Raw genomic sequence first — 14,304 nt, forward strand, 5'->3', positions numbered from 1 at the left:
GAGTCTCGAGTAGTTAAATATACAGAAAGCAGGGAATATAAAACAGCCATATACATTCATCTTCCCTTGGCACCGTTCGTTTGTGTTTCTTTCTTGTCTGCGAGTCAAAGCCCTCTTTTTATTGTCTGTGAAGGGCAGGTTAGGGCAGGTGAAAACACTGATAGTTAATGAGAGAGTCGGTCGTCAGCAATCTCAGTCGGTGTCAGGTGTTGGTGCTCAAGCATCATAAATCATCAATTAGTGAATAAAACAAAAGCACGCAGAGATCACACAAATAAGAAAAAAAAAACCTTAGTGACACATACCCATTCATAATAATACCAGTGAGGAAGTAAAATATTCAGTGCACACAATAATTAAAAACGAATTGAAATCTGACACTCGTTCCACCCGCAATCCTAACAAACTGGTTATTCTTGCAGTTGTCGTTTACTCCTAATTATAATCATAACAGTAAAAGTTAAGCGATAGGCGGCGGTCATCTGTATACACTTACACTTGCATGTAGATTGTATAATCTCAATAATTCTTATTGACACCGCTGTTTGTACTTGGATACTCTATTACAAATTGAGATACACAGATGTTATGTTTAAGAATGACGGTTCTTCCAGCCTGCCCATCTTTGACCCAGAACTGTTAAATTTCACTTTACTTAAGCAAAAAAAGAAAAAACCAATAAAGGGGCAACACTAGCTCTGCAGATCTGCAGGTACTGGGGTCCCTCAAAATTACGCTAATATTGTCCCTTTCAAAGCAAATATATAAAGTGTGGTTCAACTGCACAATGATGGGAGTGGGGTGGTAGTTTAAGATATGAGGTGCAATATTGATTTAAATATGTAATCAAGTTGGGCTGGACACAAACAAGCATAAACTGTCGCTAAACGTGTTCACATTTCTGTACAATAAACTAAATAAATAAATAAAAATGTTCTTTCTGGAACCAAATACGAAGTTTAAATTTACAGCATTTCATATTTTATATTTTAAAATGTACAATTACAAAAACCTAAATTATCTCAACGATTATCAAAAATGACATTTGTTGTAATTATAATTTAAAAAAAATGTATTTTAAAAATAAGAACGCATATCTCTATTGAAACATAAAGGTTATTTTATTTTTGCGCTGAAGTAGTGTAGCGAGTGTGCAACATATAGAATTATGGAAAATGCTTTCAGTTAAAATGGCGCTGGAACGTCTATTTTTTAGGTTCTAAACATTACAATATTAATTAGTAAAAAACGGCAAAAGTTGAGATCAGCAAACACATTTTACACACTGTTTTATTAGGGATAGGCTACGCGGGATCTCACATAGAGAAAGTGTGTATATTACACTACATTACGTTGTGCTAATCATGCAGATTGTATAACTGTTTAATGATACAATAACGACAAACACATCATAAAGGTTTTAAACATCGGGGAAAATTGTGTAGTTAGAGTGGCCCAACCAGTTGTGCAGTTGCGACAGAACTGTTTCCTCTTTTCCAAAAAGTTATACAAGAAAGTAATCGAATAATGATTATGATTAGTCACCTCCTCCATCATGTTTATAGATTGCACAATATCGTCCCGGACTGTTTGTCAACAATGGACAAAAAAAAGAAGTTTATTTACAGCTTTGAAGTCTTGTTCTGTGTTGTTTCGCGTCTGATAAAAGCGGAATGTAACTGTCGCTTTGGGACATGCTCATGCCGTTCAAGCCGGATGCTGCATTGCCTTCGTTCCTTCCCTTCCCCTCGGTGGAATGCAGTTCCATCAGATCGAGCTCGTGCTTGGTTGCAGTCTCTAACACTCTCTGTTTATCGTAGTATTTGACGAAGTTGTTTATGATCGGGTGAATGGGTAGCGCTATGGCAATCACCCCACAGAGGAAGCTGATCGCTGCATTGCATTTGCCCAGGGTGGTTTTGGGGTATATGTCCCCGTAGCCGACAGTGGTCATAGTAATTATAGCCCACCAAAAAGATTGGGGGATGCTCTTGAAAAGCGTCTCCGGGTGGCTCTGCTCCATGGTGTAACCCACGGCAGAAAACACAAAGATCCCCATTGCTAAATACATGAGTAGCAAGCCAAGCTCTTTAAAGCTCATTTTCAAAGCGTATGTTAGAGTTTGGAGCCCAGAAGAGTGACGTGCCAGCTTGAAAATCCGTGCAATCCTCATAATTCTCAAAGCCTGGATCGCCTGCTGGACGTTGGACAGCTCCATCATCTTGCTACCCAGGTAGGTGAGACTTAAACTGACATAGAATGGCATTATTGCCAGAACGTCAATGATGTTCATAAACGAGAGCGCAAAATGCACTTTATTCGGTGACGAGATTAATCTGAGAATGTACTCAATGGTAAACCAGCCTATACAGACGGTCTCGATGGCTTCTAAAGTCGGGTGTTCCACGTGGTTACCTTCGGCATCTTCCACTTGCAGCTCCGGGATGGTCCCCACACACATCACCACTGAAGAAATCAGAATAAAGAGAAAGGACATGATGGCCACCACTCGCGCTGGAAGCGAAGATTCCGGTTTCTCCAAAAACTTCCAAATAAACTTTTGGCACTTTTGCCAGCGGTCGTCTGAGGGATCTCCTTCCAAGTCGTCCAATATTAACTGCACTCTATTTGCTATTTCTTGCAGTTCTTCCTTCTTCTCGTTCAAATTGCTTTTGCAACAGTCGTCTAGAAAACTAGGATCTATTTTCCAAAACTCCAACTCTTTTTGGAAGCAGATAGGACAAACGCCCCGTTTCATATGGATCTCTCCAAAGTAATACACGTCTATAATGCACTTGAACGCGCCTGGATCTCTGTCGAAGTAAAACTCTTTCCTAGCGGGGTCGTAGTCGTCGCAAAGGGAAAAAATGGCATCGTATCCCCCAGAAGAGCAGTTGGCTAGCTCAGCGAGTCGGGTCTCTGGGTAGCGGTTCAGGATATCCCCATACAGCACTTGTCTCACTCCTCCAATATTTACCATAAGCTTCGTTTCTTCACTTGCCTGTGAACCATTGCAGTCTGCATATCTCATCCTAGGCATTCCCCACATTTTGCTTATTGCAATCCAATAGATTTTCAATACATTAAAATAAGGGTCCCTTCTAGTATCTCCAAAATGCGCAATAGTTTAAAGTCAGTCACACTTGTTTTTTTCTTACATGGAATTGAGGGATCAAAAATGCAAGTTCACAATTTTGTTTTAATTATATAATTTACCACATCAGATATTTCCTGGAAGAAAATAAATGCGCCCCAGAGAGCCCCTGCACATTCTATTTCCCTGGTACCCTGGTGCATAACAGGTCCCTTCTCTTCCAGTAGATTGTGTGGAATGAAACGTAGCCGACTGCCTAGTATATAAAGTGGAATCCAGAGCAGGGGGTACTGTCTTGTCAGGGCTATTTATCCAGATCCGCACATCGCGCGTCACACAGCCATACATTCGAGAGGCGATTACAAAAGTAATTGACAGCTCTGGTGCAAAAACAGGTGATCCGTCATAAATAGGTCCCTGGAGAAGTACCACAATCATCAACACACTTAAGATTGGAAAAGAGGGAAACGTGAGTGCACAATATTATTTCAAACATATGTAGATGATTACAGGAAAACATATGGACAACTGCATTGTGAACTACAAACACTACATTTTTAAAAAAAATATATAATACGTTTTTAAACACTTTAATATTTCCACAGCTTTTAAAATGATATTTTGAACAGTTGTATTTATCTTTTTAGAATACTAAATCTTTATACATTTGTGTTTTCAATAATGTCTTTTTAACTATTAAATCACTTTGGTATGTATTGTCTCACAAGGCACTATTTTATATAAAAGTTAACTGTACTGTGTTGTTGTAATTCCGTTGTAATTTTTTTTTTACCGATTACATTTTCTGACCAAAATACGTAACCAACAAGAAAAGTATTAAAGACTAATTGCATTGTCTGTCAGTTTTTAGAATATTAAGATTCTTGTCGAGTTAGTTTGCATGAAAAACGTATAATGTTTACATGAATGAAAAAGCGTGTGCTGAAGGTTATACAATAGTGTTCAAGGTGCACCCTCTAGCGGTTGAACTATGAAAATGTTAAAAAAAAAAATCTCTGGAGATTAAGTATTTGGGGATGATACGGTACATCATAAATAGTAATGTGTATCAACCAAGATCCAGACTGGCCTAAAATCGACTTTAATTTATGTCGGGATTTATTTTTCCATGAAAGAGTAAAGGTTCAACCTGCTGATTATGCCACAAGAGTAATCTGTTTGTGGAACCTTTACACTTCCATTTGTAGACAACAATTAATACAATAAATGCCCTTTTTGTAGCAAAATATACCAACATATAATGAAATCATGATGAGTTCATAACTGCAATATGTACATCCATTTTATACAAAACAATTGTGTGACAGTGGCCTAACATATTTTTATTAACAAAACAGTCTTGTGGAATGGACGACAGAGACGCATCCATCGTACATCTTTTCAAACGTAAAGGGAACAGATTTGTGTGTGACACCATAGCGGCATTTCACTACTTGTTATAGCAGGAAAGATCCTGGCCATAATACTTCTGAATCGTTACACTGAGCATATAGCTGAGGCTGTTTTGCCAGACAGCCAGTGTGGATTCAGAAAAGGCCGAGGTACCACCGACATGATCTTCTCTGCAAGACAGCTACAAGAAAAGTGCCAAGAACAAAACATGTACCTCTATTTATTGTTAGTTGACCTCACAAAGGCTTTTGATACAGTCAGCAGAGAAGGTCTCTGGAAGCTGTTAACCGTTATAGGCTGGCCAGCTGCTGTGTTCTAGCAACCATCCTGTTCAGTACCCTATTTGCTGCAATGCAAATATATGCCTTTAGAGACTGTGACATCGGTCTATATACGCTTCAGAGCTGATGGTAAACTTTTCAATCTTCGTCACCTGAAAGTCAAGACAAAAGTTCTCAGATGCCTGTAAAAAGTTTGGCCTGACCATCAGGTTAAGACACTTGTTTGCGTTACACATGATTACCGGTCCGTACCCATGCAGCCTCTGCCATGTTACACACAGAGAGTACGAGGCTCTGCTGGTGTTGTAATATATTTAACTGAGGAAGGACTTTTACAGAGTTGTGGCAGCAAAAACGGGAGACGTCTGAGTGAAAGGGAAAGTCTGGAAAATATATTCATTATTTGCAATATAAGGGACCTGTAGAATGTTGTTATGGTATTTCACCTGTAAAAACAACTTCCTCAACCTTTTACTCATGTCAATTGTTATTGGGTTGTAACAAGATGACAGGCGTGTTTAACAACAATACATCATATCCTTGCTGAAAATACCACCAACTCCTAGTGAGCTGGTGTCGGGAATTGGAACAAATTTAGTCTCTTACTGGGATCCCAGGTGGTACATAGCAATCCCGGACACAGTTTACAGCAATCGATTAATTTAGGAGAGCAGACAAACTTTACAGTAACAGGATTTTCAATGGGCCATTGTTTCTTCAACCAGCTTAACCAGCTCCTCCTTCAGCATAAATTCCTTTGAACCAGCACAACCAGCTGAGAGCCCACAGATAACCAGCTATCACTGCTGGAGCTCCCGAGAGATTACTCCATTTCAGAGGGGATTTTTCTCGTAATGTAAGTTTTCGACGTTAGATTTCAATACACCTTGTATCGGGGATAAGCCTTGCGACTCTCTTATACCAAACTTTCTGCACAACTACAAATCATAAGCATAAAAATAAGAATCCTGTAGAGCAGTCTTAAAGGAACAGCTGGCTAATTTACTGGCTTTTCATGCCTTTCTTATTTGCAGACCAGCGCACATAACAAGAGGCTACCAGTAGATATTAGTCCACAGCACTATACAACTACACGATTTGGTGCAATTGCTTGAGGACAGAATGGCTCTGGGGGTATTTTCTCTGCCTCGCTTCGCCCACGCTACTCCACTACTCCGCTCGCTCCACTGGCTCCCGATCACCGCTCGCATCCAGTTCAAGACTCTTGTACTAGCCTACAGATGCCTTGACCAGACTGCACCCAGCTACCTCCAGACCCTCATCTCTCCCTACACCCCCACTCGACCTCTCCACTCCGTCTGCACTAGAAGACTGGCTCTACCTCCGCTATGCTCCCCTGCCTCCAGAGCCCGCTCCTTCTCCACCCTTGCTCGGCAGTGGTGGAATGACCTTCCTACAGATGTCAGGACTGCCCAGTCCCTGACCACTTTCCGGCGCCTCCTTAAGACTCACCTCTTCAAACAGCACCTGTAGAACTCCTCTGTTTGTATCCTGGGACAGTATCACCCTTCATTTAAATGTGCTTTATTTTGCTCTTATCTGCCCCCTATTTTACTGCATTTAATCCTGTACTTCAGAATACTGTAATCTGCCAAGTGTTTAACCTGTAGTATTTTGTATTTAATCATATCCTGATGTAACTATCACTATTTAATCATATCCTGATGTAACTATCACTATTATCTGCTGTATTATTGAATTGTGGTTTGTCACACTTGAACAAAAGTTATTGTATTTCTTGCTCTTATTGTATTACTTGTATTGTAACACTTGAAATGTATTTGCTTACGATTGTAAGTCGCCCTGGAGAAGGGCGTCTGCTAAGAAATAAATAATAATATTGCACTCATCGAACTGTGTGGAAAAGATCTCATGGCACCTTTCATGTGGATACAAAAATAGTTCACAGTCTAATAGAAACAGCAATAAACTGTAGGTTTTGTCTGTGTAGGGTTTACAATGTACTGTACATTGTTAGCCTAAGGGGAGGGACAATAAAATTGTTTGCTCTCCAGACCCACCTATTTCAGTGCTTTTATATCCTTCAAGCAAAATGTTATGTGGGCGATTACTGTTGTGCATGTATGTAAAGTATCCATGTATATCTGTATATATGAGTTTGTGGTGACCGGAACGATATGTTCTGTATTTTTAATATCTAAATACAGTATGTTTTTTTAGTTAACATTAACCCATTCCTATTAAACCCATTCTGACCCATCACGAAGAAGTGTGTTGCTAGTCGGGATAATGTCAATGGTCCAATGAAAATGAACCTTGTCAAATGAATGCACTGTATTTCTTGGGCCCATTCTATCGGACGAATGGAACATAATTTAGCAATACAAAACATTGTGAGGTTACTGTGGGTCGTTCTACCAAATAGGTTTCCATTCAATTGATTTTTTTTACATAAACAAAAGCCTTTAGACACAACACATACAGTCTTCATAAAAACCTCTTCATTGCTTATACTTACATGAATTAGGAAACTTAAGTTTGTCGAACATACACCACTGAAGAAAAAAAAATAAAAAAATAAAAAAATAAACTACACCAGACGTTTTAAAAACCAGGATGTTGCTCTGCAAAATCTACTCTGATGAATCTGGAAGTTACTAGACCTGAAAAATAGTGATGGACAGATACTTTTGTTGTTGGCGCGCATGTTATGTATAAATGTTTCAAACAGCGTCAAAAACGACATTATTAGTACATTTATAACTAATGAGAAAACTTAGATGGTACAATCGTTGGCAATTTCTTCTTAAGACAACGTAGCTTTTCAGCCTCCTTTAACGGAAGATCTGTCACTCCGTACTCCGCCTACTCGGTGTGAGAACTACACGTCGGCGTTTGATTGGGTACGTCGTTACAAGTATGAAACAGGCCAATCAGAGGCCGACACGGCGAGGTTTAGTATCTTTTTTGAGCCCACTTCTTCGTACGTGAGCGGCACTAGCACAAGGAACAGAGAGCTGATTCAGGGAAGAGATAGGTTTGCGGATGGTGGTAGCATCAAACATGAAAAACTTAATAGGTAAGATAGATTTTAATTGCACAGATGCCAAAATTGTGGTGTTTTAAAGATGGAAAAGATATTTTTCAGCATACAACTATATATAGTATGCCATACTGTATCGTTGGCCCAATGTTGTGATTTGCAGTGGCAATGCAAGCTATTACACTGTATTGAATTACTATCTTTAATTGTTTTATTTGGCTTTATTTAAATATTTTGTCACATCCATTGCAAAGTGAATTGTACTTTTTTTTTTGTATCATGGACTTGCTATATTGTTGATGTATGAAAATTAAATCTGATCATTTAGTTCTATTTGAATCATACTTTAACTAACGTGTTTTTGGGAATCCACTTTGTTTTCCTGAGTGTTGTGAAACTATCAGTGTACCTATTATTATTTTTTTAAGGTTACTGATAGTGCAGTTTCTTTGACAATAGGTGTGTAGTGTCCTAGTTCATAAGAATTGAGCTTCAGTCGTGTAGCTGAGCTTGTTGTTCCATCACTTAGGGTGATGCAGCACACATGTGGCTGTAAATTGGCCAGGCTCAGGTATACCTTCAAACAGACCAGAACTTGGTATAAGGAAAATTGGCATTTGGACCAGGCTTCTCTGTCATTCAAAGCATAAATAGACTTTCTTAGTAAATGCAGAATTTCATTTTAAATGTGAATGTTAGAAACACCCACTGCTGCTGAATGTGTTTACTAGCTCTAAACTGTATGCTACACAACCAGACTTGAATTATCAATTGTCAGCTTTTTTCTATGATGTTGTTACTTTATTTTACAAGACGCTAGCTAAAGCTGCTTAAATATTTTGCTTTTGTTATGTATAATCTATATAAAAAGCTGATGAGGGATGTTAATTTTTTATTATTATTATTTCAGGTACGGTGGCCTGTACGTTGTTTCTGACTGTAAGTGGTTTTTACTCGTCAAGCGATGATGTTGTTGAATTAACTCCGGCAAACTTCAACAAAGAAGTTTTACAGAGCGACAGCTTATGGCTGGTAGAGTTCTATGCTCCGTGGTAAGTTAAATATGAACGGGACAATTACACTGATGCAACCTGGTATCCATATGAACCTCTGCACCTAAAACACAATTATTATTATTTTTTTTTTTACATTGTTCACATTGTACATCTTTCATTGCAGTGTTCTTTAAAGTAAAATACTGATAGCAGTTCATATGCTCTGTCAAAGCCTGTCGAGTGTTTTTTTTGCATATCAACATTACTTTGACAAATTGTCTGCTCTGGATATAGTTCAGGTTTGTAGTACGAACATCAGGAATTAATAATTGACTCAAAGCACTATTATTATTATTATTATTATTATTATTAAGAATTATTTAAAATACACTGCAGACTCATTTGTAATTTAGATTTTATATTTAATATTATGACAGTAAAATGTTGTGTCATTTCAATTCCACACAAACTTTTCCTTTCAGGTGTGGTCACTGTCAAAGCCTCACACCACACTGGAAGAAGGCAGCCACAGCTCTCAAAGTAAGGACTTTGTTTTTTGTTTTTGCTGATTTGCAGGAAGAACTGTTAAGCTGAACAGGAATGTAGGCCTTGGCCCTACCTTTTTATTAGTTCTGTTTTGAAATGCGATTTAAAAGCAACTCCATTAAGCGCACCATGTTGAGGTTCAGATTAACAAACCTAATCATTATATTCCAATTGGAAAGCATTGTATTTAGAAATAATGCAAGCTGTGGATCACATTAAGCTTGGAGGAAAGAGCTTTTGGTTAAAGCATGTATGAAAGTGAATGTATCTAGTCTAGTGCTTTTTGAAGGATGAACGATTACAGCAATAAATGATGAGCAAAACACTAACATGATTCATTTTGTTTGACCAGGGAGTAGTCAAAATTGGTGCAGTGGATGCAGATCAGCACAAGTCTCTGGGCGGTCAGTATGGCATTCGGGGGTTTCCTACAATCAAAATCTTTGGATCCAATAAGAACAAGGCAGAGGATTATCAAGGTACTGTGTTTTATTTATTTTAATAGTTATGCACTTAGTTCCACTAACAACCAGGTTGTGCACACTGTTGCATTCTTAATGTTTATTTATTTTAGGTGCAAGGAGCAGCCAAGCCATTGTCGATTCAGCCCTGAATTCCCTCCGGTCCATGGTCAAGGAAAGGCTTGAGGGGAAAACCAGTGGCTCTGATCAAGGAAGACAGGTACAACCATTTTGTTGTATGATTCATGCATCTACAAATAAGCTGCAAGAAACATTAATGATCATGCGCTCTTAAATACCAATAATTAGGGCTGATTTTTTTTTTTCAGCACATCATGTTTTAAAAATAGATATTAAAACAGGAAAATTGAATTGCCACATTTAAAATTTGATTATTTATACACACTTTTACAAAAATTTACAGAAATCTGTGCTCACCGTGGGGTGGGGGGGGGGAGGGTATAAAATTGCAGCCTTAATAAATAATAATCCACTCCAGGTTGATACAGGTTCTCAACATCAAGTAATCGTGACCCGGTGGTGTATTTAAGTTTGCAGTTTGTCCAACCCAGTGGTAATTTGTAGCTGTCTTAGTGAGACCTGAATAATTCCTGTTTTAGATAGACATCTCACAGGTTTATGAATTCTGTCCTAAAGTGTTGTGAATTTTTATTGTTAACAGAGCAGTGGAGGCAAGAAAGATGTCGTTGATCTGACCGATGACGACTTTGATAAAAAGGTTTTGAACAGTGACGACATCTGGTTGGTGGAGTTCTATGCACCTTGGTGTGGCCATTGTAAAAAGTAAGATTTATTTTAGTGACTTGTCTTAATCCTTTAGTGCTGTGAATGTATATCATGATTCTTATGGCATTGTCGCATAATGGTTGCACTGTTTAAATGGCTATTGTCAACAACGGCTAAATCTTTTTAAGTCAGTGACAATAAATAGTTGTTTTTTTTTTTTTTTAAATTAAATACATAGAATATCAAACTTTTGTCTACAAACTTAGAAACATGTGTAGGTCATGTTATGTAAGACAATAATTTATTGTATTTTAGCCTTGAACCAGTGTGGGCGGCAGCAGCATCTGAAGTGAAAGAACAGACAAAAGGCAAAGTGAAGCTTGGAGCAGTAGATGCAACAGTGCATCAGATGATAGCTAGCAGATATGGGGTGAGTGAAACTGTTGTAACTTAACAATAATTGCAAAATAGGAAAACAAAAAAAAATGTATTGAGAGGATGGCCACATCGACATAACTATGCATTTCATCTCAGATTCAAGGATTTCCTACAATTAAAGTGTTCCGTAAAGGAGAGCAGCCAGAGGACTATGAAGGTGGACGATCCAAAGCTGACATTGTTGCTCGTGCTCTTGATCTGTTCTCGGACAATGCAGCACCACCTGAGCTGCTGGAGGTGTGCTTTTTACATTCTGTTACTTTTCACTGTTATTTTTCTCGTATTCATTTGCTGAAGTATACTAATTTGCAACCCCACTTCTAGGTAAAATATGTATATATTAAACTGAAACTAGACATCTTGCTTTATCTTTAGTACTAACAGTCACTAAAACTATTTGAATGGAGCGCCGCAATAAAAGAACAAGTATGTATTAATTGTCTTGAGCAAATGTCAATTTACTGACTCTTTGTTTGTATGTTTCTTTAACAGATCCTTAATGGGGACATTTTGAAGAAGACCTGTGAAGATTATCAACTGTGTATCATTGCGGCTCTGCCTCACATCCTCGACACAGGTATGAAAATCTAAACCTGTTTTAAGCTGCTCATTTATTTCACTAAAACAAGTGTAGCAAACTTTGGCTTTCCCAATGGTTGCTGGATTTTCCTAACAGTTGTATTAAAAAGGAAAACGCTGGGATTGCCTGCATATTTTATTTGTTTATTTTCATGTTCTTTTAATCCTGGTATTCTTTGTCTCGCAGGAGCTTCTGGCAGAAATGGCTACCTGGAAGTAATGATGAAAATGGCTGAAAAGTACAAGAAAAAGATGTGGGGGTAGGTGCAGTTAATATTCAAGAAATATCTTGCATTTTAGAAAGAGCAGTAAAAAGGAAAAATAAACTGATCTTGCGCACTAATCCTATTGCACTACATTTCAGAATTTGCTTTTCACATCCTTAGTTACATTGTTTTAAATTTACAATTATTTTGCTAATTAAATTGGTTTATGTTTTGGGATGGTTCCAATTAAGGAGTGGCTTGGTTTTATCTGACTAACGCAAACAAAACCAGTTTTCATAACGTGTCTTGGGTATAGGAAACAACACTGTGAAATCCTGATATGCAGCAGCCTCTCACGAAATTACAACATCGGCGTGCTTAAAACACAATGGCACTTGGCCGTAGAGGCAGTATATTTTGTATACGAGCCACGTTTTGTAGATTGCAAAAAAAAAAAAAAATTGTCCTTGGCACTGTAGCATAGGCAGTAAAATGACCCCTCGTCAAGGGCACTGCTGAGGTTCGAGGGGACCGCCACGCCTAGTGTGTTGTAATTCTTCAATAACATTTGACCTTGTCTCAGGTGGCTGTGGACAGAGGCTGGAGTTCAGATGGATCTTGAGCAGTCTCTGGGGATTGGAGGCTTTGGATACCCAGCCATGGCTGCGATCAACTATAGAAAAATGAAATTTGCCCTTTTGAAAGGGTCCTTCAGTGAACAGGGAATTCATGAGTTTTTGAGGTACATTTCATTTGCTCTCCAAATGCTAGTTCACCTGGTTAGGCGCTCTATTTTACCTAGAGGCCAATGACGGTACAAATTTGTAGTTAATATGAATCTCAAGCGTCAGCTGGGGAAGTAACTTGGTAAACTAAATGATGTCCTGCTTTTGTATCAGGGATCTTTCAATGGGTCGTGGATCTACAGCTACTGTGGGTGGAGGCACACTTCCGAACATTAATTCAGTCGAGCCTTGGGATGGCAAAGACGGAGAGGTAAATTATAGAAATATATAACGAATAATGTAGAAAAAGGTTGATTTGTAAGGTTATATTCTCCCATTTAAAGACAATTTTTATTCGTTGTATTTCCTTCTGTAAATTAAAATTTAAAATTCTGTCTTGGCTTTTGGTGGGGGGGGCACGGTTAAATTTTTGCATATTCACTTCTCTGAATGTATATCGTAGATTGAAAATAATACAGGTTCTTAATTTGTCAGACACAAATATTTTACTACTACAGAAATTTTGTATGGGAATGTCACATCTTTACTTGCTGTAAAGCCAGAAAGCCTTGGTTGTAACCTATGTGATTTTTGTTTTGTTATTTAAGCTTCCCGTTGAAGATGACATTGACCTGAGTGACGTGGAGCTGGATGATCTTGGAAGAATTGAGTTATGAGAATATCAAGTCTGATTTATTCACTTATTGTTAAGAAAACGGACCAAACTCCCTTTTAATCATCTTTCAGTCAAACCGATTCATCATGGGATTAGTAAATCCAAAACCTGTGGCAGCCATTGAGAAACATTCTTGCATTTGTTTTAGTTGAACATTTGTAATGGTGGACGAGTTACCAAGATAAGAATACTACAGTTCTATAAAGCACACTGTCCAGTTGTTCAATAAGCAGCACTTTCTAATATTCTCAGAAATTGACTTACGAATCCAGTTTATTGAACACGGTTTGGCTGGATGACAAACATCCTTCTTTATCCTGTCATTTTTTATTTTCTAATAGTAGGCCTTCGAAGTTGAATGTATGCTTTCCAATTTTAATATGTGGTCACTAAAAGACAGAGGGAAGTTGGGTATTCTTGTACATTTGTTACATCACCGTCAACTCTGATTGTGAAAAATACATTTATTTTATTTTTTTTTTGGGGGGGGGGGGGGGGGGGGGGAGATGGATTTGTTTTTGTTTATTTTGCATGTGTAATTGTTTGATGGGTTGGGAGGCTTCTTATGGTAACAAAGAAGGTTGGTGTTGAGATTAAGAACTAAATAGACTGGTTTGTGGAAGTGCTTGCCAGGTTTCTCCACACTGGAGATGTATGACCCAAGTGGCTGGTTACGTTTTCAGGGAAGCCATGGAAACAGTCTGTGGTTTGAGGATGTGTGAGAATGGAACAAAGATAAGAGTAAAAAGTATACATTTTGCTTGCGGTGTCCACTCACCACAGATGGGTGACTGTTTGTTTACTATTTGCAATTGTGTACCCTTGAAAAAAATTGCTGTAAAATAAAGACCTGGAACATACATTTTCTTAAGACTGATTGTCAGATTATATTAGGGATTTGCCTAACAAACCTGATTACGTTTGCAAAGTCAGGCACATACCTTCCATTTGCCAATTGATAGTTGCTTTTTGCTATTTCAATTTGGTCTGGGAATAAAAATGAGTTTAATTTGTGAGTAATTCATGGCACTTCTCACTTCTTTCTTTAACACCACAATCCAGAAATGTATACTGAAACATAACCCCCCAAACAATGATCATGCTTGATTAAGTTAAGG

General features: G+C 38.1%; 2 protein-coding genes across 2 annotated transcripts; one reads left to right on the forward strand and one right to left on the reverse strand.

Annotated features, from left to right (window-relative positions):
• Window positions 1-1,110: 1,110 nt before the first annotated feature.
• On the reverse strand, window positions 1,111-3,454 carry LOC117410389 (potassium voltage-gated channel subfamily F member 1-like). Its single transcript, XM_034016860.3, has one exon. The coding sequence runs from the start codon at window positions 3,047-3,049 to the stop codon at window positions 1,619-1,621; it is 1,431 nt and encodes a 476-aa protein (XP_033872751.1). The 5' UTR covers window positions 3,050-3,454; the 3' UTR covers window positions 1,111-1,618.
• A 4,238-nt stretch (window positions 3,455-7,692) lies between these two features.
• On the forward strand, window positions 7,693-14,206 carry LOC117410390 (protein disulfide-isomerase A6-like). Its single transcript, XM_034016861.3, has 13 exons — window positions 7,693-7,849; window positions 8,724-8,865; window positions 9,291-9,348; window positions 9,707-9,833; window positions 9,929-10,035; window positions 10,498-10,619; window positions 10,878-10,992; window positions 11,097-11,237; window positions 11,493-11,577; window positions 11,767-11,839; window positions 12,369-12,527; window positions 12,685-12,781; window positions 13,119-14,206. Exons 1-13 carry the CDS (start codon window positions 7,816-7,818, stop codon window positions 13,185-13,187), a joined length of 1,329 nt encoding a protein of 442 aa, XP_033872752.1. The 5' UTR covers window positions 7,693-7,815; the 3' UTR covers window positions 13,188-14,206.
• The last annotated feature ends 98 nt before the right edge of the window (window positions 14,207-14,304 follow it).

The sequence above is a fragment of the Acipenser ruthenus genome, chromosome 6, assembly GCF_902713425.1.
Source record: "Acipenser ruthenus chromosome 6, fAciRut3.2 maternal haplotype, whole genome shotgun sequence".
NCBI classification, from domain to species: Eukaryota; Metazoa; Chordata; class Actinopteri; order Acipenseriformes; family Acipenseridae; genus Acipenser; species Acipenser ruthenus.

Coding starts and splice junctions, on each gene's coding strand:
- LOC117410389 (XM_034016860.3), bottom strand. CDS start 3,049: ATGTGGGGAATGCCTAGGATGAGATATGCAGACTGCAATGGTTCACAG.
- LOC117410390 (XM_034016861.3), top strand. CDS start 7,816: ATGGTGGTAGCATCAAACATGAAAAACTTAATAG. Junction 9,349..9,706: donor AGGCAGCCACAGCTCTCAAA/GTAAGGACTTTG, acceptor TTGTTTGACCAG/GGAGTAGTCAAAATTGGTGC. Junction 9,834..9,928: donor CAAGGCAGAGGATTATCAAG/GTACTGTGTTTT, acceptor TATTTATTTTAG/GTGCAAGGAGCAGCCAAGCC.